At 36.0% G+C, this 26,303-nt stretch overlaps 1 protein-coding gene across 1 annotated transcript in view; it reads right to left on the reverse strand.

The window, feature by feature from the left end:
* PXDNL (peroxidasin like) overlaps positions 1-26,303 on the reverse strand; it is a 507,553-nt gene that overhangs the window by 302,819 nt on the left and 178,431 nt on the right. Inside the window, exon 2 of the mRNA XM_035011137.1 lies at positions 17,452-17,523. Coding sequence (XP_034867028.1) covers positions 17,452-17,523 — 72 coding nt within the window. The remainder of the gene's footprint in view (positions 1-17,451; positions 17,524-26,303) is intronic.

Consider the following 26,303-nt stretch of genomic DNA (forward strand, 5'->3'; position numbering starts at 1 on the left):
ATATATATATATATATATATATATATATATATATATATATATATATAACACCTAGGAATAAATCAAATAAAGAATGTGTATGATTTCTACACTGAAAGCTCAAATATTGCTGTGAGATATGGTAGACACCTAACTAAATGAAGAGAAAATATATATCATGTATTGAATGACTCAATATTGTACATAAGTCAATATTTCCCAAATTGATCTTTAAATGTATATAATCCCCCCAAAATGAATAAAATAAATACATTATAATCCCAATCATAGTACCAAGAGGCCTTTTCTATGGAAACTGAACAAACTTGCAGGATTTATGCAGTCAGATTTCAAGTCTTACTTTAAAACAGCAGTAATTAAGAAAGTATTATATTGGTAGAATTATAAACAACTGGACCAATAGCACAGAATATACAGTCCAGAACTATACAGTCCATACATAGTTAGTCATTTAACTTATGTCAAAAGTGCCATTGTAACCCAGTGCTGAAGGGGTGATCTTTGTAATAAATGGGGAAGAAGCAATTGGATACCCAAATGGAAGACATTCTGGATTCCCCTACTAATTCCAGATATAAAAAAAACAAACATGGAATAACATAAAGAATAGCTGGGAAAACTAAAAAAGAAGATTAATAATAGGGGAGGGGAGAGGAATAGGGCAACCAGGTGTTAGAACATACTAGTAAGCCCCTATAGTAACATGTGATGCTGGCATATGAATAGACAAACTAATGGGAAAGGAATAGAAACACAGTGCCCTGATTTGGTTTTTAATACCATTCTCAAAAAGAAACAGAAACAAAATCAAAACACGGGAGCAATGACTGCTAGAGAAATGACTAATTCTAGAAAGTAAAATAGTGCTCAAAAAAAAAAAAAAAAACCCACAGTGATGGGACTGTTGTCAAAGGGATACAAGAGCCAATGGAAAGAGTTTCGGTGGCCAAAGCTGGAATAAATGTAGCAACAACATTAAAAAAGAAGTTTGGATTATAACCCAAGCTATAAAATAAATATCCATAACTTCATACTGACATAAACAATTTGGAGAGGAGAGACAAATCTGTGCAGAATTCTGAATAAATTATGTAGATGTCCCACTCTAAAGAAAGAGGAGACTAAGTCCCCACTCCTTAAGTGTGAGCTTCATATAATGAATTCCTTCCAAAGAGTACAACATGAAAAGGGAGGAACAGAAGAGTGACTTTAGAGTGAAAGAATCTGACAAACATGACCTCAGCCAGGTGATCAAGGTCAACACCAACAGTCATAAATAACTTTTATAATGTGTATCCTTGAAAAGGTGTATGATGATGGCACTTCACTTCTGTGGTCCTCCTCCCGAAAACTCATAACCACAGTCTAATCATGAGGGGAAAAAATAGACAAATTCTAATAAAATGGCATCCTACAAAATGCTTGACCAATTCTCCTCACAATCATCAAAGTCTTCAAACATAAGGAAATTCTGAAAAACTGCCACAGCCAAAAGGAGCCTAAAGAAACACAACTTAATGTAATATGGTATCCTGGATGGTATCCTAGAACAGCAGAAAGATCTTAGGTAAAAACTAAGCAAGTGTGAATAAACTGTGGGCTGTAACTAATAATAATGTACATACAATTGTTCCATTAATTGTATCAAATGTCCCATACTAACATGACATGTTAATCACAGGAGAAGCTGTCTGCCAGAAGGGGAGGAGGACATATAGAAACTCTGTAACATCTGCTCAATTTTTCCATAAATCTAAAACTGTTGTGAATAATAAAGTCTATTAGTAAAAAAGACAAGAAAGTTCAAAATTAATTCCAATGCCTATGGAAATTTAGTATATGCTAAAAGTGACTGGACTTTTTTAAATCAATGGTAGTATAACAAATGGTAGCCATTTGGAGAAATATAAAATTGGATCCATACTTTACAAAAAACACCAAAATAAGTTCTGAATGGACCAGGGATCTACATGTAAAAATATGAAACCATATGATCACTGAAAGAAAATATGGATAAGTTCTTTTATGAACTCAGTGTGGGGAAAGGCTTTCTAACATGATTCAAACTTAAAAGCAATAAAAGAAAGGATATGTAAATTTACCTAAAATTTGACATAAAAACTTCCATATTGCAAACAATAAAACATCTTAAGTAAAAAGACAAATGAAAAACTGGAAGAATATATTTGTAGTATACATTACATATAAAGGGATTAATCTCTCTAGAATATAAAGATTTAAAAATGAAGACAGAGACTAAAATTCTGATATAAGTATGGGCCATGGACATGAACAGTCCACAGAAAAAGATATTCAAGTGGCTTTTAAACATGTGAAAAATGTTTTAACTTCACTCATAAGAATGAAAATTAAAACTACATGAGATATCATTTCTTCCCTATCAGATCAGCAAAAGATCAAATTTAAAAGTTTGATGGCCATTATCTAGATGAGACTATAGTGAAATAGATAATCTCATGCATCCCTAGTGACAGTGTAAATTGCCCTGCTATAAGAGGCATTAGGAATATCCAACAAAATGGTATATACAAGTTTTACTCTACCAATGGAGATAATGTATGAGCAACTCCATTCATTGTTTTTTTATTGCATAATATTTCACGGGAAAATGTGGGACAAAACCTTAATGATATTCATAGAAGACTGGCTGAGTACACTATTGTAAACCCATACAATGGAGTGCAGCGGTGCCACAGAAATACTTCCATTAGAACTTTTGTAAACTATTATGATTTCCAGAATACACTATCACATGACAAAAGGCAAGATATGTCACCTTTTGTGTAAGACAGAAAGTGAAATAAAATACATATACATACTTTTTGTTGTATTTATATATTCATATATTTACATATATATTTGTATTTTATTACAAAACAAACATGAGGAAGATAAAGCTGAAACTAACGGAATAGTTTGTGTAGGGTGTGAGTGCTAACAGGGTAGAAAAGTAAGGATAGGAATGAGATTTAATGTATCTTTTTTTAATATACTTTTGACCTTTGAGACATGTACATATTATATCAAACAAGATTTTTTGAAAACCTAAAAATGAATGTAAACAGAAAAAAATGAACTGAACTGTATATCAAACAGATAGCATGCTCAGAAATAATTGATTTGAGTAACTTTTAAATACAGCATGCTGACTTTATTGGCTCAAAGATACAAAAGACAAAAAGAGTTACCATACACTTAACTTGGCATGCTGGCTGTAATATATTTGGTATAAATTTTGTATTTGGTATATTGAAACTATTTTGAGTGTTCTGTAGAATATTGCAAGTGAGTAAATACATTCCTATTTTTGGAAATCAGTGGTCTCATGATGGGAGAAGAATATGTAAATGTGTAATGGGGGAGAATGAAGAAAAACCCTGTGATGTTGGATTTGAATTGAAGGTATCAGTATAAACTCGTGACTAAATAAATGTGTGTGTTGCTGTATATTTAATGGCCCAGATTTTTGTTTCCAAATATTATTTCTCATTTAAAAGAACCAGGATTCCTAGGCTATTTCTATATCTATGGAAGAAAAGTTCAAAGTGAGCTTGGACCACTTTGGACCAGAAAGCAAACAAATAGTCAAAGATTAGTGGGAACATGTCAGAAAAATGAAGGCACTGTTCAAAGTGTTCCCATGATCAAATCTGAAATAAATTGGGCATCAAAAAATAATGACACCAGCAGATTATAACACAGTGAATAGAAAAAATACCTGAGTGTATAATGATATTAAAATTAATGAGGGAGGAAACTCTTCTTACAGAGGAATGACAACCAATAAATGTAGAAGGATGATAGACTTAGAAAATTACTATTTTGCAATCCCCAATGTAATAACTGATTCAGGCAGAGTTACCAATGGATTCTAAACCAATGGGTAAATACTGTTTGCGGAACAGGGTATATATGAGATCTCCAAGTATCACCCACATGATACTTATCACAAAGGGAAACTGTCTTCACAATAGAAACATCTGGTGGACATCACATTAACCAAGAAATCAAACTTAGCAGTACTACAGCTGATCATGAAGAAATAATAAGACAAATTCAGATTATGGCCCATCCTACAAAATAACGGATGTGGGTTCTTAAAATATATCAATGTTTTGAAAAACAAAGTGGGTGAGTGTTCTGGATTAAAGGGTACTAAAGACACATGATAACCTGGCACTTAATGGGTCCTAGGCTGGGAGGAAAAACTACCTATAAATGAAATTAGAGGGACACTTGGGAAAAATTGAATATGGACTTTATGTCAGATAATATTGAATCAAAATTAAATTTCTTAGGTGTTAGGAGATATTGCAGTTATGTAAGAAAATGTCTTTGTTCTTAGGAGATGCATAAAAAATTATGGAAGATGAAGCATCATATCTGCAACTTATTTGGAAGTGTTTCACTCAAGTAGAACAAATACATAAATACATGATTATGCACATATATATGTGTACATAAAGAGAGAGAAATGCAAATGTAGCAAAATGTTAACAACTGGCAAATTTATGTGAAAGGTATACAAGTCATCATGGTATTGTTCTTTCAAGTTTGGGATGGGCTTGAAAATTTTCAAATTAAAAAGTTGGGGGATATGTTAATTAAAACTTAGGTTAAGTAACTCACCACACTTTACAAAACTATTTGAAAAAACAAAAATAATACTTCTGACATTCTCCCCAAGGCTCTCTTCACCCTGCTATTTGAGGAAGGCTTTCTTCCAGAAGAATGCAGGCAAACCAGAGGGGATCAGCCCCGGACTAAGGTCTATGTGTTTCAGTTGTGTTATTTAAATTTAAATTTAAATAGATAAATGCATTTATTTTATTTCTGTGGTATAGTATAACCTTTGTCTTTGGTGTTTATTAATTATTGTTGCTCCTCTGGGTCTTAATTATCTCTCCTATAAGCATATTTGAGTAATCCACTTGAGTAATCCATTTGGGTGATCCATAATTGAATTTGAGCCTGCTTCCCAAATGTATTATTCTTATCAGCTTCATCCAGAAACTAGAAGGCTCAAACATGCTGGTGTGGTTGGAATTTGTTTTAAACATCAAGAAAACAGAGGAGCTCCCATTGCAATTAGTGCAAAGGTGACTCAAGGAAATAAAATCACCAGATGCTTGATTTCACTTTGTACTGCTATATTGGTATAAAAACCACAAAGTCAAAATTGTTAACATTCTGTCGTGAAAATTTTAACTTTATTTTTAAAGCTCTTTTCTTTATTTCCCTTTGTCCTTATAATAAACTGGTAAAAGTGTGGCTTTACTATTCTCACTATCTCTCAGAGACACTGTGGTGAGCTGTCTTGCAAGAGGCTATTCAACAGCCTCCGGTAGAGATGACATTGAACTCTGGTGGTCTCATCTTTATGATTCTAGCTGTGTAATTCTTTTTTTTAATTAAGTTTTTAATTTCAATTCCCATATAGTTAACATACAGTGTTATATTAGTTTCAGGTGTACAATACAGTGATTCAACAATTCTATATATCATTACTCACTGCTCATCATCGTAACTGCCCTTTTAATCCCCTTCACCTATTTCACCCATCCCCATCCCCCGATATGTTTTATTTTAAATGAGTACTCTCAGTAAAAGTTATTTTTTTTAACAAGAACATTTTTTATTTGAAGCATACTTCAGAAAACATGGTTCTAAAATATATATATAAAACATTCCATCCAAGAAAAATAGAATACACATTTTCTTCAAGTACACACAGAAGAATCCCCTCGTTAAATCACATAAAAAGAGACATAACAAACCTTACAAATTTAAGAAGACTGAAATCATACCAAGTATATTTTCTAACCACAATGGTACAAAACTAAAAATCAACAAAAAAACAAAGCTGGAAAATCTATATGTAAATACTAAATACTTAATATGTAAATATTAAACAACACATTATTGCATAAGCAATGGGCCAAATAAGAAATCAAATGGCAAATCAAAATATGTCTCAAGACAAAAGAAAAAGAGGGGCACCTGGGTGGCTCAGTTGGTTAAGTGACTGCCTTCGGCTCAGGTCATGATCCTGGAGTCCCAGGATCGAGTCCTGCATCAGGCTCCCCACTCAGCGGGGAGTCTGCTTCTGCCTCTGAACCTCTCTCCTCTCGTGTTCTCTCTCTCATTCTCTCTCTCTCAGATAAATAAATAAAATCTTTAAAAAAAAAAAGACAAAAGAAAAAGAAAACACAATATTCCAAAACTTATGGGATGCAGCAAAAGCAGATGTTAGAGTGAAATTTATACTATAAATGCTTGTATTAACAAAAAAAGTTAAAATAATGTTACACCACAAGGAAGTAGAAAAAGAAGAAACTTAGCTGAAATTTAGTAGAGGAAGAAAATAACAAAGAAAAATCAGAAATTAATAAAATAGAGACCAGAATAAACAGTAACATAACATTGAAAGTAATGACTAGTTTTTCCAAAAACAAACAAACAAACAAACAAAATTGGCAATGCTTTAATTACATTAACTAAGAAAAAAAGAGAGACCACTCATAAACCAAAATGAGAAATGAAGAGAAAACAATACAAGAGATAACCACAGAAATACATAGTGTGATAATAGATTACTATAAACAATTATATACTAACAAATCAGAAAATTTAGGGGAAAAAAAAACATATAATTCCAAAAAACACACAAGTTACCAAGATTGAATCATGAACCTTGAATCCAAGAAATAGGGTATCTTCTTAGACCAATAACAAGAATGAAAGTTGAAATAGGAATCAAAAATCTCCCAGCACAGAAAAGCCCAAGACCACAAGGTTTCATTGGTGAATTCTACCAAATATTTTTTAAAAATAATTAATGACATTGTTTATCAAAATCTTACAAATAATGGGGGGGCACCTGGGTGGCTCAGTCGGTTAAGCATCTGCCTTCAGCTCAGGTCATGATCCCAGGATCTGGGATTGAGCCCCACATGGGGCTCCCTGCTCCACAGGAAACCTGCTTCTCCCTCTCCCGCTCCCCCTGCTTGTGTTCCCTCTCTCGCTGTGTCTCTCTCTGTCAAATAAATAAATAAAATCTTAAGAAAAAAAAATCTTACAAATAATGGAATAGAGAGAACATTCCATGAGGCCAGTACTACCCTGATACCAAGCAGGATAAAAACAATATAAGAATAGGGCCACCTGGGTGGCACAGTCGGTTAAGTGTCCAACTCTTGGTTTTGGCTCAGGTCATGAACTCAGGGTCGTGGGATTGAGCCCCACATTGGGCTCCACAATCAGTGTGGAGTCTAGTTGAGATTCTCCCTCTCCCTCTGTCCTCCCCACTGTGCTCTCTTTCTCTCTCTCTAAAATAAATAAGTAAATATTAAAAAAACAAAACAGTATGATAATAAAAAAGTCTAGTTTGTCTGATGTAAGTATGGCTATTCCAACTTTCTTTTGACATCCATTTGCATGATAAATGTTTCTTCATCACCTAACATTCAATCTGCAGGTGTCTTTAGGTCTAAAATGAGTCTCTTGTAGGCAAGGCATATAGATGGGTCTTGTTTTTTATCCATTCTGACACCCAATGTCTTTTGATTGGAGCATTTAGTCCATTTACATCCAAAGTAATTATTTTTTTAAGATTTTATTTATTTGAGAGAGAAAAAGAGAGAGAACATGAGCAAGGGGGAGGGGCAGAGAGAGAGGGAGAAGCAGACTCCCTAATGAGCAGGGAGCCAGACACAGGGCTTGATACCAGGACCCTGAGATCATGATCTGAGCCAAGGGCGATGTTTAACAGACTGAGCTAGCCAGGAGACCCTGAAAGTAATTACTGATAGATAAATATTTATTGCCATTTTATTACTTGTTCTGTCATTGTTTCTGGAGATTTTCTCTGATCCTTTCTCATCTTTGTCACTTGTGGTCTTTCCTTTCCACTCAAATTACAGGAAACAAATAGGGTGCTGGAGGGGAGGTGGTTGGGGGAATGGGGTAACTGCATGATGGGCATTAAGGAGGGCATTTAAAGTAATGAGCACTGAGTGATGTATGCAACTGATGAATCACTGAGTTCTACCTCTAAAACTAATACAGTATATGTTAATTAAATTGGATTTAATTTTTTTTTTTTTAAATCAGAGGGTCCCCTTTAATATTTCCTGCTGGGCTGGCTTAGCAGTCATGAACTCCTTCAGTTTTTGTTTGTCTGGGAAACTCTCCTTCTATTCTGAATGACAAGCTTGTTGGACAGAGGATTCTTGGCTGCAGATTTTTCCCATTCAGCACCCTGAATATAGCATACCACTCCTTCTGGCTTGCCAAGTTTCTGCTGAGAAATTTCCAGCTAGCTTATGGGTTTCCCCTTGTAAGTTAAGGACTTCTTTTGTCTTGCTGCTTTTAAGATTTTTCCTTTATCACCATATTTTGCCAATTTAATAACAATATGTCTTGGTGTTGGTCTGCTTTTGTTGATTTTGATGGGAGTTCTCTGTGCCTCCTGGATCTGGATGTCTGTTTTCTTCCCCAGATTGGGGAAGTTTCTGGCTATTATTTCTTGAAATAAATTTTCTGCCCCCCTTTCTCTCTCTTATTCTTCTAGGACTCCTCTAATACGAATGTTTTTACATTTGATGAAGTCACTGAGTTCCCTAAGTCTATTCCTGTGTTGCATAGTTCTTCTTCCTGTCTTTTGTTCACCTTCATTGCTTTCCATGACTTTGCCTTCTAGATCACTTCTAGATCATTCCTCTGCTTCTTCCAGCCTGCTGTTCATTGCATCAAGCTTGTTTCCAATCTCATTTATTGCATTCTTCATCTCTGTTTGATTCTTTTTTAACTCTTTTATATCCATGGTAAGAGTCTCACTGATGCCTTCTATTCTTTTCTCAAGTCCATTGAGTATCCTTATGATTGGTGCTTTCAATTCTCCATCAGGCATGTTACTTATATCTATTTCACTTAGATTTCTGGGCCTTGCTTTATCTTGTTCTTTCATTTGGGATAAATTCATCCATCTTGGCATTTTGTCTAAGACTCTGCATTCTTCTGTGTGCTAGAAAAGCCAATTATGTCTCCTGCTCCTGAAAATAATGCCCTTATGAAGAAGAGGTCATGTAGTGCCCATGGCCTGGGCCTCTTGTGCTCTGCTGTTTTGTTGTGCCTACTCTATCCCTCAGGTCAGTCATCTGAAGAGGCTCTCTTTGCCTGCTGTGGGTAGTGTTTGGTCCCTCGTCTGAATGTGGCAAGTTTTAACTAGGTGTGTTGTGGTCTGCTTGTGAAATGAGATCTGACACCAACTCCACCAGAACTGAAGCCCTGTAGAACTCTCTGGTCAGGAGATGTAGTGTGGGCAGGGGCTTGTGCTGGTCTTCTTGGGGAGGGACCCACTGCACTGGGACTGAGGCAACCTTGACTGAGAAGGGCAGTCCTGTCAGAGTGCAGGGAGTGGTACTTAGTGTAAGCAAGTCAGGCGGCCAGTGTGGCATGGTGCTGCCTCCCACCAGTGGCTCCATATTTATGCTGAGGCACAGGGGAGGGAAATTGTGCTGGCCTGTTCTCCTGTTCCTAGAGAGGCATCTCTGTGAATGCTGCCTCCCAGGGGCACTATCTACGATGAGTGAATAATCTCCCCACTGTGTGCCCCAGGTGTTCTTCAGATCACTCTGCCCCTGGGTTGTTTGCCTACATTCTCTCCAGGATCAGGGCAGTACCCTCTAAGCTCTATCTCAGTCAAGCCTGCTGACCTTTAAAACTCTAGGCTTTAAGCTCTGCTGGTTGCTAGAATTCACAAAATTCAGCCCCTCTCATTTTCCAAGCCAATGGTTCTCCTTATGCAGTCTCTCATGTGCTCCTCTCTCTCTCTTGCCCTCCTTTGCAACCACATCTAGCTGTATAATTCTAACTGTGCTAGCTCACAGGAATATAGTTTGTTCTATAGTTAATTTTGCATAACTTTAGGTTTACTAGGACTTGATTGGCTAGTAGGTTTAATCTGTTCATCTTTTTTTTTTCATAGTTTCTACCTCTCTTTAACATTATTAATTACTATATATTTATTATACACAATTTGGAAAAAAACAGAAAAGTAAAAAGGAGAGAAGAAATCTTCCCACCAAAATACTGTTTACTTATGGCTATCAATTTATGGTGAATATTTTAATGACCTCTTAAGCATATCACTTGATATTTTTCTATTAAAAAATGAAAACACTCATGTTCCCACCATACAAACCAAGAAACCAAACATCTTCAACATCACAGAAAATCCCTCATGCTTTCTTCCAGCCAGTAAACCTCAGCTTCTATCAACATAGAAAAGTTTGTATTTTGTTTGACCTGGTTCTGAACTTTTTATAAAAGGAATCATAACATGTGCATGCCCTCTTTTGTGTCTAGCATAATTCTTCCAAAATTTCATCTGCATGATTTATCTGTGTTGTTGCATGTGGTTATAATACATTCTTTTTATTTACTCTATAATATTCCATTGTGTGAATTTACTGCAATTTATTTATGGATAATTTGGCTTTTATCCAGTTTTCAGTATTACAAATAATGTTTCTACCAAGTTCTTATACATAATTTTGAAATACTATACTCCTTTCTGTGGATTATATGCTTATATGTGCAATTTCTGAGTCACCAGATGTACATGTATTTAGTTTTAGTGGATACTGCCAATGTTCTAAAATAATTGAGCCAGTGTTCCATTATAAGTGGATATTTTGAGTGTTTTTTGTTGTAATGGAGGTGTGAGGTATCCTATTGTCATTTTATGTTGCATTTCCCTGATGCAAAGGGATGTTGAATACATCTTCATGAGTTTATTGGCCATTTGGATATTATAATTTGTCAAATGGCTGTTACATATTTTTTATTTGGGGTTTTTGTCTTTTACCTATTGATTTGTAAGAGTTCCTGATACAAATCCTTTATTGGATATACATAATTGCAAATATTCCAGGCTGTGGCTTCTTTTTTTATTCATAAAGGTGTCTTTGGTAAGCTGAAGTCCTTAATTTTAATGAAATCCAATTTATCAATCATTTTCTTTACTGTTATCGCTTTTTGTGTCCTCTGAGAAATGTTTGTCTGTCCTAAGGATATGAAGATTTTTTTCTGTTATCTTCTAGAATCCTTATTATTTTTATCTTTTACATGATCTATGATTCATCTAGAATTGATTATAGTATGTGAGCCAAAGTAGTGAAATAGTGCCAAAATCTATCTTTTTCATCATGGATATGCAAATAACTCTGCACCATTTACTAGATAATTGTCATTTTCACACTGCAATGCAATACACATTTGTGACATCTCAGATAACCATTTACATGTGGGTCTGTTTCTGGACTCTTCATTCTGTTTCATTTGTTTCTTTGTCATTGAACCAAACCCACACTTGTAATCTCTTTTATTTATAATAACTCTTGATATCGAGTCTAGATCTTTCTACAACATCCTTCTTTACTACTTGATTAGCTATGTGTGGCCTTTTGTAGATTCAGCTTATAAACTTTCACAGAACAGCCTGCTGAGATTTGACTGGGGTTGCATTGAATCTATAAATCAAGTTGAAATGAAGTGATAATGTAACAATATCAAGTCTTCCAATTCATAATCATGATATATGTATTCATTTATTTCAGATTTCTTTAATTTCTCCCAGTAATCTGTTATAGTTTTCTCATCAAGTTATATATAATCTTTGTTGCATTTATTTCTACTTATCAAAATTTTTAATGTTATTACAAATTATATCACTTAAAAATTTCATTTTTGAAATGGTTGTTACTAGAATATAGACATATACTCGATTTTTTTTTCACTGAGTTGTCTTTTTATTGAGATACAGGAATTCCTTATATGTTTTAGATACAGGTCCTTTGTCAGATCTATGCATTCCCAGTTTATGGATGGCCTTTTCACTTTCTGCCTTTTGATGATAAATGTTTAATTTTTTAAATTTTTTTATTATGTTATGTTAGTCACCATACAGTACATCATTAGTTTTTGATGTAGTGTTCCATGATTCATTATTTGCACATATCACCCAGTACTCACTACAACATGTGCCTTCCTTAATACCCATCCCCGGGCTACCCTACCCCCCAGCCTCCCCCCAAACTTGATTTTTTATATCAATAAATTGTTATTAATTTAATAGCCAATCTGAATATTACTGTGTATTTCATGTATACACAACTATGACATAGGTAAATATTAATATTTCTCATGTTTGTTCTTTGTTCCTTTTACCTTTCTTGCTTTCTTTGTATTAATCAATAATTTTTATTATTTGATTTTTCTCTTATTAACTTAAGTATACATTTTTTATTATTCTTGTAGTGGTTACCCCAGAAATTACAACAAGTATACTGACCTCATTAATGTCTACTTTTAGTTGATAATTTTAGCACTTTCTTTACAAAGAAAATACCTTAAAGCATTTTAATTCCATTTGACTTCCTCCTATATTTTGTCCTATTGTTATCATTTCTTTTCATTCTACATATGTTACATGCACATTATTATTATAAGAAATAAATGGGGTGCCTGGGTGGCTCAGTTGGTTAATCAACCAACTCTTGGTTTGAGCTCAGGTCATGATTTCATGGGTCATGGTATCAAAACTCAGGTTGGGCTCCGCACTCAGCAGGGAGTCTGCTTTAAGAGTCTCTTCCTCTGCCCCTCCCCACACTGGTGTGTGCTCAAACACTCTCTAAAATAAATAAATAAATCTTAAAAAAAGAGAAATAAATAATCTAAAGTTAGTCAAAATATTTACCCTTTATGTGTTTTTCATTATATCCTACACTTGGCATTTCCATTTTGCATCTTCTTCCTTCTGCCTGAGGGTAAAAAGAATTTGCAGGCCTACTGAATGCAAATTATCTCAGCTTTTATGTCTCTGCAAATGTCTGTTTGGGTTTTTTACCTTCATTGTTAAAGGCTAATTTCCCTGTGAATAGAATTCAAGTCTTTCCATTATTTTTTTTCTCAGCAAAATGGTTTTCCATTGTTTTTAACTTTCACCATTTCCATGGCTATTTCTTAAAAGATAATGTATGTTTACCTAAAAAATATTTTTTTAAATGACCCTTTTGTCTTTAGTTTTCAGCAAGTATACTACAATGTGACTGTAGTTCTCTGTATATTTAGCCTACATAGTTTCATAAGGCTTCTTGAAACTGTTGACTTGTTATCTTTTGTTTTAGAGGAACACTGGTGTTTAAAATTTCTTCAAATATTGCCCCTGTCCTATTTTCTTTGTCATCTTCTAATTACATGTAGATATTTTTGTCATGTCCCTGTCTTTTACTCTCTTTTCTGTGTTTTCCATCTTTTTTCCCCCGATGTGCTTCTCTCTGGGTAATTTTTAATAACCTATCTTTCAGGACTCTGATTCTCCCTTGTGCCATATTCTAATCTATGATTGAATCAATCCACTCAATTCCTAAATGGAATGATCTTCTTATGTCTAAGAAAAACATAGTAATTGGGCGCCTGGGTGGCTCAGTTGGTTGGGCGACTGCCTTCGGCTCAGGTCATGATCCTGGAGTCCCGGGATCAAGTCCCGCATCGGGCTCCCTGCAGAGCAGGGAGCCTGCTTCTCCCTCTGACCCTCCCCCCTCTCATGTGCTCTCTGTCTCTCTCATTCTCTCTGTCTCAGATAAATAAATAAAATCTTTAAAAAAAAAAAAAAAGAAAAGAAAAACATAGTAATTACTTCTTATGTGGTGAAAATTTTTATCATTTCATATATTACCTTAAATATGTTAATTCTAATTATTTTAAAGTCTGTGTTTTATAACTTCAAAATCTTAAACATAGCTTCTTTGGTTATCTTTTTTTTTTTCCTCTTGGTTTTCCTGGCATGCTTGGACATCTTTCATTGACTGTTGTGAGTGAAAAATTGTAGAGGGTTGGGATCATTTTATATTTTTTCCAGAGAAGGTTTGATTTGTTTTTAGGAGGCAGAAAAAATACAGCAGGTCACCTTCACCCAGTCTAGAATGGTCCATTGCTTCTAGGGCATAGCTTTTTAGGAGTATAAAATTAAAACCAGGGGTATTGGGGCACCTGGGTGGCTCAGTCAGTTAAGCATCTGACTATTGGTTTTGGCTCAGGTCATGATCTCAGGATTGTGAGATCAAGCCCTATCACAGAGTCTGCTTGTCCCTCTCCCTCTGCTCTCTCTCCCTCTCTTTGCTTGCTCTCTCTCTCTTTTTAAAAATAAATAAATAAATAAATAAAATCTTAAAAAAAAAAATAAAGCCAGGGGTATTTAGCAGGGTTTTTTTTTCTATGATGGGCCCTAAAGTCTTCTTTTTGTTTCTCTGGTATATTGAAGTGGCCAAAATCTCTGATTAGCTTTTTAAGTCTTAATAGCTGCTTTCTCCTTGGCTTCCTAGTACCCTCTCTCTATGTGTTTCAGTTTTAAGTTAGCAAGTGCCTTAATGAAATGGCTGGCAAAATCTTCACCTCACTATTCTGCAGCTGCTTTCTTTCAGGTATCCTGGCCTTCTAGTGCTGGTTGTCTTGGTGGTCTTAAATTCCAATCTTTGTCTTCCCAGTCCAGTGAGACTGACATGAAATCTAGGTTATTGCCTTCTTTTCATCCTCCATGCTCTGCATCTTGATTTGGCAAATGGCCAGAGAAGAAAAAGTTGCACAGAAGGTTTGAGTCAGCTCAATGAGCTTCCTTTCTTTTCCAGATTTTAGCTACTCAAGTCTTGGCTGCTTTCATTGCCATCTGAACTTTCAAAGAGATGCTTTTTGTATTTTATTCAGATCTTTGAGATTTTTTTTCACCTGGATAGTTTGTATGATACTGGCTAACTCAGCATAAAATCATGTGTGGTTATTTTTTCATCTTAAAAGCAAGTTACAAAGTAAAGAAGTTACAAAGTGATCCAACCAAAGCCTTATTACTAATAATGGGTGGAAAGCCAAATCTTAATCTACATGTTTCTATTATTCCAGAAATTAACGCCTGTTTTAAAATTGTCCTGCATACCTCCAACTAGAAAACTACAATAGTATTTACTGAAGGAAATTTTGTTCCCTTGCTACATCACAGAATAATCTTAAAGACAAATCAAATATCTTAACTAAAGTTATGGCTACTTAACAGAGTAACACCTTTGGCAAACCATTAAACATCAATCCTTCAAAGTCTTGAGAGAAAAGAAAACATTATGCCAGATCATTAAATAAAAACAAATAAATGAAATAGTGACTGTTGATTCACCAGCATGATAAAAAGCTCTCATAAAATGAGGCATAGTGAAGATTTCTCATCACATTATATAAAACATAGTATACCTTATAATAATATCTTATTTGAGAAATATTTTAAATATTGAGATTTCTTACAAAATTTGGTAATTTGGTAGTTTAAAAAAAAAAAAAAACATACAACAAGGAACTCAGTAATTACACCAGCTAAAAGGTTTATTTTTCCCTAACTTTCATGAACATACCTGCATTATAAGTATAACTCTGTTGGGTCCTCAGAACTCATTGAGCAACTGGGGCTTCACCACACAGGTCTAGCACAAGTTATCTCCAACCCCAGCAGTCTTCCAGTGTCCCATTTCTGACCTCACTTCTTTCCTTCTCACACAACTTATTACTTAAGTTATCCATCACCTGTTATTCCAGGGAACTAGCGTTCCTAAAATCTATCATGAGAAACCATACAGCCCAGCAGTTAACAGATCAACGTGTGTGTGAATCCTGACTCTGCCCCTTTCTAGATGTATGAATGTAGGTAAATTACACTACAGTTATTAGTCTGTTTCCTAATCTGTAAAATGGAAATAATAGCATCTATCACACAGTATGAAATGGAGTGAGAAATGGAGCTAATATACATAAAGCAACCAGTATAGAATGAGGCTTGTAATTAATACCACAAATAATAATTATTTCATTTTGTTTTTTTAATAAAAATATTTAGACACAAATTAATAATAAGTATGGTTTCTACCAAATGAGGAGATGGACTGTTCATTAATAATTACAGTGTTATGTGCTGTAACTCCAAAATGTGGCCAAACTGCAATAAAGATCATCACTTTATTACACTCCTCAAAAAACTTTTAAGTGGCAACTATATTGGAAGAATGGATTTGATAACACTTGGTAACATTTGACTAATTAATAAGATATTTAGTTTTCTATCATCTACATATCTCAGTAGATGTGTAGATTGAACGCTTCAATGAAGGTGTTCCCCAAGTGACAGACCCCCTGGAGATATTGTTAAAATGCAAATCTTTAGGTCTCTCCTGAGAAGTCTTAAATCAGAATCTTTGGGGAAGAGGATTAGGCATCTTCATGTCCACAAGCTCTCCAGGAAAATTTTTTATATATAATGGTTTGAGAACAACTGCTTTATTGTTAAGTAAGAAATAAACCTTGCAGTCTTTACTTCCTTATGCTCTTACATCACCCCAACCAGAGATATTGTGATAAAGTATATGTATTCAGGCATCAGTTATTGGAGAGAATCCAGGTGGGAAAAGCACAAGTATAAAGTTATAATCTCAACCCTGAAGTTAGAAGGACTAGCTTGGCTGTAATATGCTGTTAAATTCAGCTAGGTTGAAAATATTATTAACTCAATTATGAAAATATTATGTCAAGAAGATTGATGTACCCACGTAGTTCTAACAACACTGTATATTCTTAACTTCCAGTGATTTTACCTTACGGATTAATCTAAGTGCAACATAAGTAATTTTAAATACTGAGCAATGTTAATACCTGTAAGCCCCCTGTCATCATCTATCATAGCATTCTACTCTCTTCCATTATAGTAGTTGCCATATTTTTATTACATGTTTTACAGTTTTTACAGTTGATCTTTGTTTACTGATTATCTGCAAGGTCAGATTATCTGCTATACCATAGCAGACTCCTGTGTATTTTGGTCTGGACCCAAAGCCAGCAAACCACTAAGTAGACCACAGATAATAAAATCTCTTGAATGAATAAAATGAGTATTTTTACACATTGAAAATTTTTATCAGAACTTAACCATAAAGTTGTAGCTTTTCCTCAAAATACATGATTTTAAAGATATTTGGTGAAAGTATGGACTTTGTAATCACAAGACCATGAATTTTAATTTCATGCCTATTGCTTTGGCTATGAGACCCATAGACAAATTATTTAACTATTCTTTCTCTCAGTTTCCTCATCCATGAAGCTTTTCTAAACAAATAGAATTTAAAGGACAATTAGATAAGTAGGAATTTCTCCCAGATTCAGAAGGTAACAAAAATATAGGCAGTGGAAAGAAGCAGAGAATTTCTGGTTATGAGAGCACCAGCAAGTTTTCACTCCCATACTAGCTGTTCTTTACTCTCCAAATGACTTTTTATGGCAAACTGCAATGCAACTACATTGTATTTTTAGAAACTTCAAAGATAAACGATAAGTACTCACAGAGTGTTCAAATTCTTGAGTTTCTTGAAGGCACTCCCAGGAATTTCTCGTATTCTGTTAAACCTCAAGTCTCTGGGAACATAAAAAGAGGGAGAAAGATTATAATATGTGAATTCCAGTGGTGCTATTATTTCCAGAAACTTGAAAACTAATTCTCCTTTTATAGCCAAATTATGGCACTAAAGGACTAAACATAAGACAGAATTAAGTACATTATGCATAATCATTAGGCAGGTACATTGTTTATAGCAGATTATGCGTATCAGGAGCTATATGCTAGTCCCAAGGTGCCAGACAAGTGCAGCTACTTACAGAGCTCTTCAAAGTGTTAAAGGCAGTTACACCATTTCCTTTAGATTATATTTATATGGCACTAAGACAAATTCTATATATGGCAACATGCCAATTGAGCATAATTAATTTGGACAATATTGATAGATCAGATGTCACTTATCAATTCAACATAACACCATTACTTGGGTTTAGGCAAAAGTATTATTAATTAGTTAACTTTTCTTCATAGTCCAGGAATATAACAGCCTTCTAAGGAAGTATTAAAACAAGTCAACAAAACAATTAGTGTAAGAGACAACCAACATTCTCTTTCATCAATTAATACATTATTTTATTCAGCATGTAAATTATTGAGTGCCAACTACATGCCACATATTGTGTTACATAATAGGGACACAAAGATGTGCAATATATGATCCCTGCTACTGAGCAGGCACAGTTGAATTGAGGATTACAAATAAATAATTACAGCACTAGTATATAAAGTATTAGTGGCACAACAGAGCAACAAACAAAATGCTCTGCACAGATAGCCAACTTAGGTATTGGTCTGCCTAGATCCTCTCTATCAGTGAGAGAAGAACCCACTCTGCTGCCTATGATTTTGGTGGAAATGTTAATCAGGTGCTCTTCAAGAGGGTGACTAAAGCCAGACATTAGTGTGTCAGGAAAACAAACACAAAAGGAAAAACAAAAAACTAAATATCTACTTCCCCTCAACTAACTTCTCAAAATAAAATTTTTCACCACCATAAAAAAGAGTTCTTGATTCAAAATCTTTGTAAGATTACCTTAAAATTCTATCATTTTATGTTTCTCTTGAGTTGACTTTGGAAGAATATGTACAATTTTATAGGAGCTTTTTCAATTAAAATCATTCAATTAAATCCTGACACCAAGAAATAAAAAAGATGCATGAAATTTTTTCAAAGGTATTCAATTAAAATAACTCAAAGTGAATATACCTCTTTGTAAGATGGAATATACTGCTTAAACATCATACATTGTTATTCGATGTGTCTGTACTATATTTTTAAAAGAAACTTTATAAATGATGTGAAATTCTCACTATAAACATATAAGAGATAAAGTTATATAAATCCAAATACCCTAGACCCATGGTTTCCCTTCAACACAGTAGCTTTAAATTACAAAAAGGACTCTCCTCTCACAACAAACCATAAATCCTAATAGTCCTCCCAAACTGAGTTTCCAACAATACAAGAAGGGAGTAAATATAAAAGGATAAATCACTTTCCTTTTTTTAGGCTTTGAAATTTTTTAAAAATTCAGAAAAGTACAAATAACAAAAGAATACTCTTTATTGTCCATATCCAGAATTAACAACTGCTTTCACTTGATACAGTTGCTTCTATTCATAGTTCCACACATTTTTATTTTGATTACACAAATCACATGTAAAAATATATTACAGGTAAAGTAAAAGTCTCTTTTAACCACTATCTTAATTTTAGCTATGTCTTCTTTTCCCTCATATAATCTCTCTCCTGAGTGTGATGCCTCTCTTCAGACACACAAACATACATAGGGATGTGAATAAATATAAGTAAAATGTATACATATAAAAATACGAAAACAAACATAAGTAAATATAAAATATTTAGTGTTTTTAAATTTACAAAAGTGGTATCAAACTTTATATAGTTTTAAAACTTCTTTTTTCCCCCCTCTACTGCATCTCTTCTAGGTCATTCCTTGGCACATAAAGATCTAGATATTTGTCCCCATCTGTTCTGTAATATTCCACTATGCAGACAGGCCACTATTCATTTATATATTCCCTTACTGACAGCCATTTTGACTGTTTTCAATTTTTACAACATTTACAAATAATATTTCAATAAACATGCATGCATGTCTCCTTGTGCACATGAAGAAATGTTTCTCTGGAACATATTTAGAATTATGATTGCTAGATCATAGTGTATGCACAGCTTCAGTTTTATGAAATCATGCCAATTCCAAATTTATTTTCAATGAGATCCTACAGCAGTAATATAAGTAATTAAAAATAATGCGAAAAGATGCTTGAAGTAATCACCAAATTTAAACTTTTCACTGGATTGATTTAAGAGTCAAGGTGTTAAGTATGTTGGTTATCAAAATTCCCTCCTGTCTTCACTAGTAAGCAAAGGTCTCCTGCCACAAGAATAGTGTGGCAAGGTGTCCACTGTCCCAAGGGTTATTCAGGGGACTGTGAGATACATGACCCACAGTTCTCATTGCTCAGGCAGCCACAGGGTACTTCTTCCAGAGAAGCAAAACACACTTAGAGACCCAAAAATTATTTCCCCATTGACTTAAACTCCCATAAGGCATATTTAAATGCACCAAAGTTAGCATGTTAACATTCATCTTCTTTGCTAGTATATTCTACCACGTAAACTTGTGTAGTTAGGTATATTAAAAACTAAAACTCTAAGGAAAGACTTCCCTTCCTAATTTTAATTGCTGCATTTAGGATTGCATATGGGGCATTACACAATTGCTGAAAGTAGTATTTACCATACCTTTTTATGAAATTACACTAAAAGATCATCTGAATTCAAATGACCACCAAATTTGGATCATGCTACCTTCTGTGTAAATAAGTTTATACAAAAATATAATTTATTTTCCCATATTGCCTCTATGTTCAAGATAGATCACTAAAATTTCACCCACACAAAATTTGTCATCTATATAAAACTTCCCTTAGCATAAGTTGTAGCATTATATTTTCACTCTTTGCATAGAGTGAAAGTTGAATTTCTATATATCCTGCACAATTCATCCCTTTATGATATATGTAATATTGATAAAATAATATTCATAAAAATAATTATTATTATTTAGCACAATTTTCATCCCATTCATTGTTCACTGGAATCCAATTTAGAAGCAACTTTAGGAAATGCACCAAGATGAAAACAGAGCACATGGTGCTTACTGGCAGTGGTTAAACAGGAGTTTGTCTGTCTATATGTCTGTCTGGCCTGCCCACCCCCATCTAAAGCTGCTAAAGCTGGAGAAGAAATGTTTAATGATGTTTACAGTGAGAAATTTGGAATTGATGTTTTTAACCAATAAGAGATGGGTTTTAGTTCAAATTCAATCCAGAAGAATCTCCTTCCAAAAAGAGTTTTAAATGATTCTCCCATTGTACACAGGGGGCAGAGAACAAGCATGGATGGACAGCAACGAGAACTAAACTCAAACAAATTAATATAGCACAATCATGTTATTTAGTTCCTCCAGGGAACAGGGCACACCACGCCCATATCACTACCCATTACACACCCTCTGGGTGGGTTAGATAGAGTTATACTATATCTGTGTGGAAAAGTCCAGCGAAAGACCTCACAGAGGGATAGAGAGGCTAGACCTTGCCCAGAGGTCTGAGGTTCCCAGTATATTTTATAAATGCCAAACATAGGGGATATTTTTGAAAACATTAAAGTGGGTATTTAAACATAAAAAATAAAATTGTAATTGTCCACAGATGGTAGTCCAGTTTAAGTTGTGAGATGAATGCGATGCTCTTGAAAAACACTATCAGCCTGCCCTGGGACTGAATGCATAGGCCATTAGGAGATAAAATCAAAGTCTAAGTTTGAGTTCTTGAAGGTGATACCCAGGCTAACAGATTGTCTGGTCCCGCTGTGGTATGGGTCCTCCTAATAGTGCCCTGGTTGGAGATGGCCTTCAGGTTTATTGTGAGTAGATACCTGAGCTAAGGGGGCCCTTTCCTAGACATTTTAGCTAAGAATCTAGCACTGAGAGAGCAAAACAAATAAGGGAAACTCTCAGAGAGCACCAACTTAGGCAGGCTGATTTCAGTCTGAGTGTGCTACTTGTTTCCTCATAAGTGAGAAATATTCATTCTGGCAGAAAGCCTATCTTCATGAAAAAAAGATCAAGCAGATCCATACTTGAGCCAAAAGCATTCCTGTTGAAGGCGGGGATGTAACTTAGTCACCGTAAAGTCAAAAGCATAAAACTGCAGAAAAAAAGTAATCAGGTTCTTGTCTCCCCTGGTTTCCAGGAAGGGCGGGAGGGAATGAGATGACTGCTGATAGTCCGGCCATCATCATCTCTCCCAGGAGCACACACCTGTGCACTCCTGCCTCCTGTCTGTCTCTGGAGTCAAAGTCATATGTGTACTCTGCTCCCTGCAGCCAGGTTCCCTGTTACTCTGATCCTAACTCCTAGAGCTGCCCCGGCCTCCATCTCTTCTCAGCTCTTATCCCATGTGCCGTTCCCTCATCCATGATGTCTAGACTGACCAGACCTTGGAATCAGGGGAAGAACGTAAGAGATCTCTCCACAACCTCTCCTGCTGCCCATCTTCTTTATCTTTCCATCTTGCAGCCCTTTCAGGGTAGGAACTGGAAAAACATTTTCCAGGCCTGAGGAAGAGAAGTTGGAAGACACCACTCGATGCATGGCTTGCCTGATTTCCAATCATGTTCTTTGGTTTTCCCTGACCTCAGGTTCATTTTCTGCCTACCAAGTGTCAAGCAGCCAGAGCCTGAGTCTATCATCCATTGCTGTTTGTCTGGCCTGATGTTAACCTGTTATGAAGGGTAATTTATGTGTCAACTTGACTAAGCCATGGTACCCAGATTTTGGTCAAACACCAGTCTAGATGTTGCTGTGAAGGTATATTTTTATACGTGATTAACACCAAAATCAGTAGACTTTGAATAAAGCAGATACTCTCCATAATGTGGATCCTAAAGTGATCATCTGATCACTTAAAGTCCTTAAGAGGAAAAGATGGAAGAAGAAAAGATGCCCTGAGAAAGGGGGAATTCTGCCTCTAGACAGCCTTCACACTTGAGCTGCAAATCAACTCTTCCCTGGGTCTCCAGCCTGCCAACCTCCTCTTCAAAATTCAGACTTGCTAGGCCACACAAGAGCATGAGCCAATTCTTTAAAATGAATTCCTCTCTTTTTTCTTGCTCTGTCTTGGAAAGATCCTATTGATCTCATTCTATTGGTTCAGTTTCTCTAGAAAACCCTAATATATCCAATATGACCCTCCTGGCTAAAGTGAAAATGATGGTGTCCATTCATTCCTTCATTCAGTGTAGCTTTTCTGAAGACATGGCCTACACTTGGCCAAGTGACATCCCTCTCCCCCTAAGGGAGAGGCAAGTAGTTTCAATGAATGAAACATGCCATGCGTTAAGAAAGGATTGAGCCCCTGGCTAGGGAGGCTCAACAAAGCTTTCCAAATCTGTATGGAATATGCGCAGTCACTGAAGGGCCTCCCAAGGTCAGATTTGCATCTTGGAATTCTCTGAGGAGGGTGGCTCTGAGGGGTCTCCACTCCTGACAAGGTGCTGCTGCAGTGTTCAAGTGAAAATCATCACTAGCTGTACTGAGACCACCAAGGAAGGAGCACAAGAAAGGAAGGGCAGGTCTCATGTGAACATGGCCTGGGGTTGGTGCTGGGTAGATAGTACCGGCATTTTTCCTTTTTTTTTTTACATGTTTGATACTTACCTACATATCTTCAATAATGGCTAAAGTGTCTACACATAAATCACAATAGTATAAAGACTTCAGAAGATATTAGAACAACCTTATCATAGTTTCTCAATCTAGCTTCTTCATTTTGCTCTTCAATGAAATTTCCAGCCCAGCTTCATGCTATTTTCCAGAAATGGATTATAATGATCTCTCAAATTATGAATTAAACCAATTTGGATTGAAGCTCTTTCCACTGCACTTGTTCACAAAATCCCCAGGATGAGGAAATCAATTAAACGAAGGGTCTTAAAGCACTGAGAGCCATCAGGTGCTCCTAGAAAGTTAAAATTAGAAGGTAACAGGGAAACACACACACACACACACACAAAGACTTAGGTTGTACTTTTCTCTAATATACCAGTTTCTTACAAGAAATAAGTAGTGCTATTACAATCTTGAAGAACTTGAACTTTTTAAAAAAAGTTGTCTTACAGATTAATTAGTCCAACCTCTGACTCTATGTGTAAGACAAGAGGGAAAAGTAAAGGGGAGAGGAGAGAAGTGGAATACGAGTACATATTCATCCTGGCTAAATCTTAACACTACCTTTTCAAGGCAGGTATTAATATGTTGATTTCAGAGCTGGAACATTTCATTCAAAACATTTCACTCACCTCAAAGCAAAGCAAGTGGCCACGGGGAATGGCTCCCAATTGTGTCTGCTTACAAAGCAGGCACTGTCTACAGACTCCCACCTTACCTTAAACTCCTCCTGAGGAAAACAGGCCCAGGACAAAGGAAGGGCACATTCATCATCTGCCAGCCACTGAGGACCAGAGGTTGTATCAGAAAACAGTTTTCCTTGTTTTCATTTTAGTATAATTTCCACCTCATTATCCTAAACCAAATTCCCACTTCCCTCAGACAGGCCAGTTAGCATTCCATTTAAATCCTTTGTCTTTCAGAGATTATGTGGTTAGAATTAACAAACACCCCTGATGTACAAATGAGCTAACAATGATAAAGTCAATGGAAGGTGTGAACCAGTCCAAGGTAAGTCAGTATGAACACGAGTGTCCAGCTGCACTACTCAGGTCATTAAAGACATCCAAATGTAAAAGAAAGCATTATAATTTTGAAGCATGGTGTTCCTGTCTGTGGAAACCTGAAGAGAACAGACAACCCGACAAAATAGTTCCAGACTTTTTTCTTTATGTACCTGTTCCTTCCAGCAGATGTCACTAAAGGGCAGTCCTCTCTTCTAGGTCAAATTAATGATTTCAAGGGAGATGAGGTGGTTTAATGTGTCCTAAATGTCACGCTGGAAGGACTAGACTGCAGGCTGAATAGCGTTCGCTAAATCCCATTCATTTGCATGTGAAAATAGCAGCCAGCAGCAAAGTTGCTGCTTTTCACTCTGAGGTGATAATATACCACATTGCATAAAGTAATGTCTTTTGGGGAATAAGAAGCTGTGACTCAATTTTGACCCAAAACTCAAATGTAAACTCTTGAATGTAAAGACATTGCTAACTTTGTCATTTAGGTGAAAATATATTTCAAAATAATAAGATTTAACTTTTCAAATTAATTACTTAACATAATTCATACTATTAGGATCATTATGATACTATGCAACAATGTTAACATTTCTGTCCCCTCTTTTCATGTTAAGCATGGCTTGCCTGAATGCCCCTGTGCTTGGGAGAGTGGCCAACACCCTTGGATCCCACTAGACAAGTATGCCTCATGAGCCAATAAACACAGTCTGAAAGAATATTACAGAATCCCTGAAATCAGACTTGGTTATATTTTTATCTTGGATTACATGTATCTTTTTTTTTTTTAAGAATTTATTTATTTAGGGCGCCTGGGTGGCTCAGTCGTTAAGCGTCTGCCTTCGGCTCAGGTCATGATCCCGGGGTCCTGGGATGGAGTCCCACATCGGGCTTCCCGCTCTGCGGGAAGCCTGCTTCTCCCTCTCCCACTCCCCCTGCTTGTGTTCCTGCTCTCGCTATGTTTCTCTCTGTTAAATAAATAAATAAAATCTTAAAAAAAAAAAAAAGAATTTATTTATTTATTTGACAGATAGATAGAGAGCACAAGTAGGCAGAGTGGCAGGCAGAGGGAGAGAGAGAAGCAGGCTCTCTGCTGAGCGGGGAGCCGGATGCGGGGCTCAATCCCAGGACCCCAGGATCATGACCTGAGCCGAAGGCAGCTGCTTAACCGACTGAGCCACCCAGGTGCCCCAAGGATTACATGTATCTTGTTTGTCCTCCTGTTTCCTACTACTGGGTTGCTACTTTGTTCTGGGGCAGTCAGAAGGATGTCCCTTGACCTGTTTCTCCACCACGTATTTGATGGCCAAGGATTTGTCAGGGGTGAGATTCACTTCTGGGGTGCCCTGTGCCACAGGATAAAGTTGATCTTATTTGAATGTCACATATCTAGCTCCATACCTCCCTGCCCGTCCCCAGGCACCCTGGAGTGAAATAGGCCAAACGTTTTAATCACATGTTGGTCACACTGTTTCATAACTCTACATATGTGCACATGCTATTCCTTTATTTGGAATACCCTTCCCTTTCTTCTCTATCACACGCTCAAGAATCCTCCAAGACGACGTGCAAATATCACCTGCATGATAACGTTGAAGGCATCACTTTTGCAGCAGCCTCACAGTTGGTCAGAAGGAAGCACAGCCAGTGAAAGCAGCTCTGTCACCTGCAGTATCTACTTGGGCGTCCCTCACCGCCAATGCCCAGACTGTCCTCCACAATGCAATGTTGGCATGAGCCTCCAAATCCATCCTTTATTTCCTCAGGGAAACATTCCTTGACAACTTCTCTCTGGGGTCCTATGTGCTCCTTCAAGGCCTTTGCAATGGGAGGCAGTTTAGTGCTATGGTTCGGAGTGCAGACTTCAGGACCAATGAAGCACACTCAATTTGGTCTTGGCCTCTCCCCAGCCATGTGACTTCGGACAAGCCCATACTCCCTCTGGGGTTCCTCATCATAAACTGTGGACAGTGATACTCAGCCCATTGTATTAAATATCAGAATTCACACAAATCATTTAGA

The sequence above is a fragment of the Mirounga leonina genome, unplaced genomic scaffold (genome assembly GCF_011800145.1).
Source record: "Mirounga leonina isolate KUSES-001 unplaced genomic scaffold, KU_Mleo_1.0 Mir_165, whole genome shotgun sequence".
NCBI classification, from domain to species: Eukaryota; Metazoa; Chordata; class Mammalia; order Carnivora; family Phocidae; genus Mirounga; species Mirounga leonina.